General features: G+C 66.0%; 2 protein-coding genes across 2 annotated transcripts in view; both read right to left on the bottom strand.

Annotated features, from left to right (window-relative positions):
* Positions 1–1092: 1092 nt before the first annotated feature.
* Positions 1093–1827, bottom strand: EMIHUDRAFT_353929 (hypothetical protein). The gene has a single exon (XM_005778882.1). It carries the CDS (start codon positions 1763–1765, stop codon positions 1187–1189), a length of 579 nt encoding a protein of 192 aa, XP_005778939.1. The 5' UTR covers positions 1766–1827; the 3' UTR covers positions 1093–1186.
* A 332-nt stretch (positions 1828–2159) lies between these two features.
* The window catches only part of EMIHUDRAFT_310093 (hypothetical protein), a gene marked incomplete at both ends in the record, with an annotated part of 6330 nt that continues 5857 nt past the window's right edge, over positions 2160–2632 (bottom strand). Inside the window, one exon of the mRNA XM_005778883.1 lies at positions 2160–2189. Within this exon, the coding sequence (XP_005778940.1) occupies positions 2160–2189 (30 nt within the window). The remainder of the gene's footprint in view (positions 2190–2632) is intronic.

Genomic DNA, 2632 nt, shown 5'->3' on the forward strand with positions numbered 1-2632 from the left:
GGCGGCGGCAACGGTGACGGCGACGAGGTCGGTGGCCTTAGTGGTCGCGGGTATGGGGGTGGGGGGGGAGAGGGATCAGGCGAGCGTGGAGACGGAGGCGGTGGCGGCGGCGGATTCGGCGGCGGCGGTGCTGAAGGCGGTGCTTCTGGTGTTGGCGGCGGCAGTGGCGGAGGAGGAGGCGGGGAGGGATCGGGCGAACTTGGACTCGGGGGTGGAGGTGGCGATGGAGACGGCGAAGGGGGCAGGCTCGGTGGAGGCGGCGGTGACGGAGGGTGATCCGGTGAGGGTGGCGGTGGCGGAGAGGGATCGGGCGATCGTGGTGAGGGGGGCGGTGGCGGTGACGGCAAAGGGGGCGGTGGGGGAAGCGATGGGATTGGGGGTGGTGAGGGAAGTGGGATGGGAGGGGGTGAAGGAGGGGGTGAAGGAGGGGGTGGTGAGGGGAGCGGGGCTACAGGCGGCGGTGGCGATGGAGGAGGAGGGAATGGCTTGAATGAGGAAGCTAGCGCACTGACTGCGGTCCGGTCTTGCGATCCACGTGCATGCATTAGCTCGGGTGAAAGCAGCGACGTTGGCGAGGAGGACGACGAGCGCTGCGCTGTGTCTGACATGAGGTGCTCGGGCGACAAAAAGACCTCGGCGAAGAGCGGCTGCTCTGGGATGAGTCTGGATGTCGGGGCTTTTGCTCCTGGATTGAGCCGCTCTGGTGACAAAGCAGCCTTTGCGTACAGCGGCTGCTCTGGGTTGTGGAGGAGAAGGGACGGTGAGGGCGGCGAGGTGGCAAAGCTCCCCTCCTCGGGAGCTGTTGGCCACAGGAAATTGCTGCCATAGCTGTAGCTGAAGCTGCTCGTGCTGCTGTCGGCGGCATCATAGGCCAGCCGCCCGTAGCTGTAGCTCACCAAATTCCTTCGGACCTGCTGTCGCCCTCTCACCTGCACGCCGGGCGCACTGAGGCTCCAGATGGCGCCACCCAAAGTGTCCATCACGTCCTGCTCAGCCCCACAAGGTGTTGAGGCTGGTACCTGCTTGTGACCGCCGGGACAGCGCGGCCCTTCGGGTGCAAGTTGCAACTCCAACATGTCGTGATGGCCATTTAGTGCAACTCAAATCTCTCCTAAATCAGCAAATGCAACCGGTGTGACCGGGCGACCGGTGTGACCGGTGTGACACATTCGCGGAATTCACGGTATCAGAGGAGAAACATGCGCGCGTTCGCCCCCCTCCCGCCTCTCTCCTTCCCGTCTCGCTCCCGTGCACAATCCTGTGCCGTGGGGCCAGCCGGAGGCCCACCCGCCCGACCCGCTTTGCTCGCTCCTCGTTCCACCGCCTCCACCTCATCGCCCGAGAGGCTCGGCACGAGCGCGGGCGCATCGCCCGAGGCTTGCACCAGGAAGCCGAGGCGGCGCGCCATGCCTGTGGGGTAACCGCCGTCTGCAGCTCGCTGGTACCACTTGTAGGCCTGCGTGATGTCCTTGCTCACCCCATCGAGGCCAATGTAATACGCGAGACCGAGATCCATCATCGCCTCGGTGTCGCCCGCCTCGGCCCGTCTCGTCGTCTGCTCGATGCTCGTCGTGGGCGACCATACCTTTTGCTGCGTCGGGCTTGAGCAGGGCACGGCCGGTGCGGCGCCAGCCTCGTCGTCAACTTCATCGCCTTTGACCACGCCACGCCACGCAACAGCCACCCCACGCGGCGAAGCTTTGAGAGCCCGAGGTGCCAGAGAGGCTTCTCTCTCCCGTCGAGTCACGACTGTTGCGATCAGCATAAGGGACACGACGGCGACGCCGGCGGCGAGGCCGACGGGGAGCGAGACTTGGCCCGAGAAGAACGAGCGCAGGCTTGGCGCTGGAGGCAGTCGTGGCGGCGGTGGGGGCGGTGTCAATGGTGGCGAGGGAGGCGACGCCGTCGCGGTGTGCAGGTTTGAGACTCGTAGCTGGTGCTCCTTGACCGCATTGGCGAACCCGTCTGACTGCACGGCTTGCATCACGTCGTCCGTCGTTACCGTGGCGTGTGGAGCAATCTCCACCTCGAAGCCGGAGCCCGTGTCAAGAAGCCTGACATCACCCGGCTCGACTCCAGCCGGAAGCTGGTCGAGAAGCACCGCCTCCAGCGAACTGGCGTCAAAGAGCCGTCGGTGTGAGTTGGCTGGTTCCGCAGTCTCAAGGAGGTTGAACACGACTACAAGGTGCCTGGGCGGGGGCGGCGGCGGCGAGGCCATCGGTTGAGCAACCGCGCCCGCTCCCGTCAGCGCGAGTGCGGCCAGGGTGAGGGTGACAACGAGGACCGCGACTTGCATGGCCCTGTTGAAGCCCGTGGTAGGAAGAGGAGCCCGTGTCGCGCTTCGCGGGACAGCACGATGCAGAAGCTGGACGGAGTCGGCTTCGCCGCGGAGCGGCTGCTCCTCCTTGCGCCTGGCGGCCGCCTCGATGAGCCACTTTGGATCCTCGGTGGAGACTTGTTGAACCTCGCCACTGGTTTCAGCCCGTCGTGGGCTGCGGTCTTCTCTGTGGCGCAGCGGTGCGCCTAGGCGGGCCATCGGCAGGCAAGGCACTAGTTGACGATAGCCGCCGAGCGCTCAATCGTTCGAACTTGACACGCCCAGCAAGTTCGTCAAACCGCCCCCCCCCCCCCC

The sequence above is a fragment of the Emiliania huxleyi genome (assembly GCF_000372725.1).
Source record: "Emiliania huxleyi CCMP1516 unplaced genomic scaffold EMIHUscaffold_24, whole genome shotgun sequence".
Lineage (NCBI taxonomy): Eukaryota > Haptophyta > Isochrysidales > Noelaerhabdaceae > Emiliania > Emiliania huxleyi.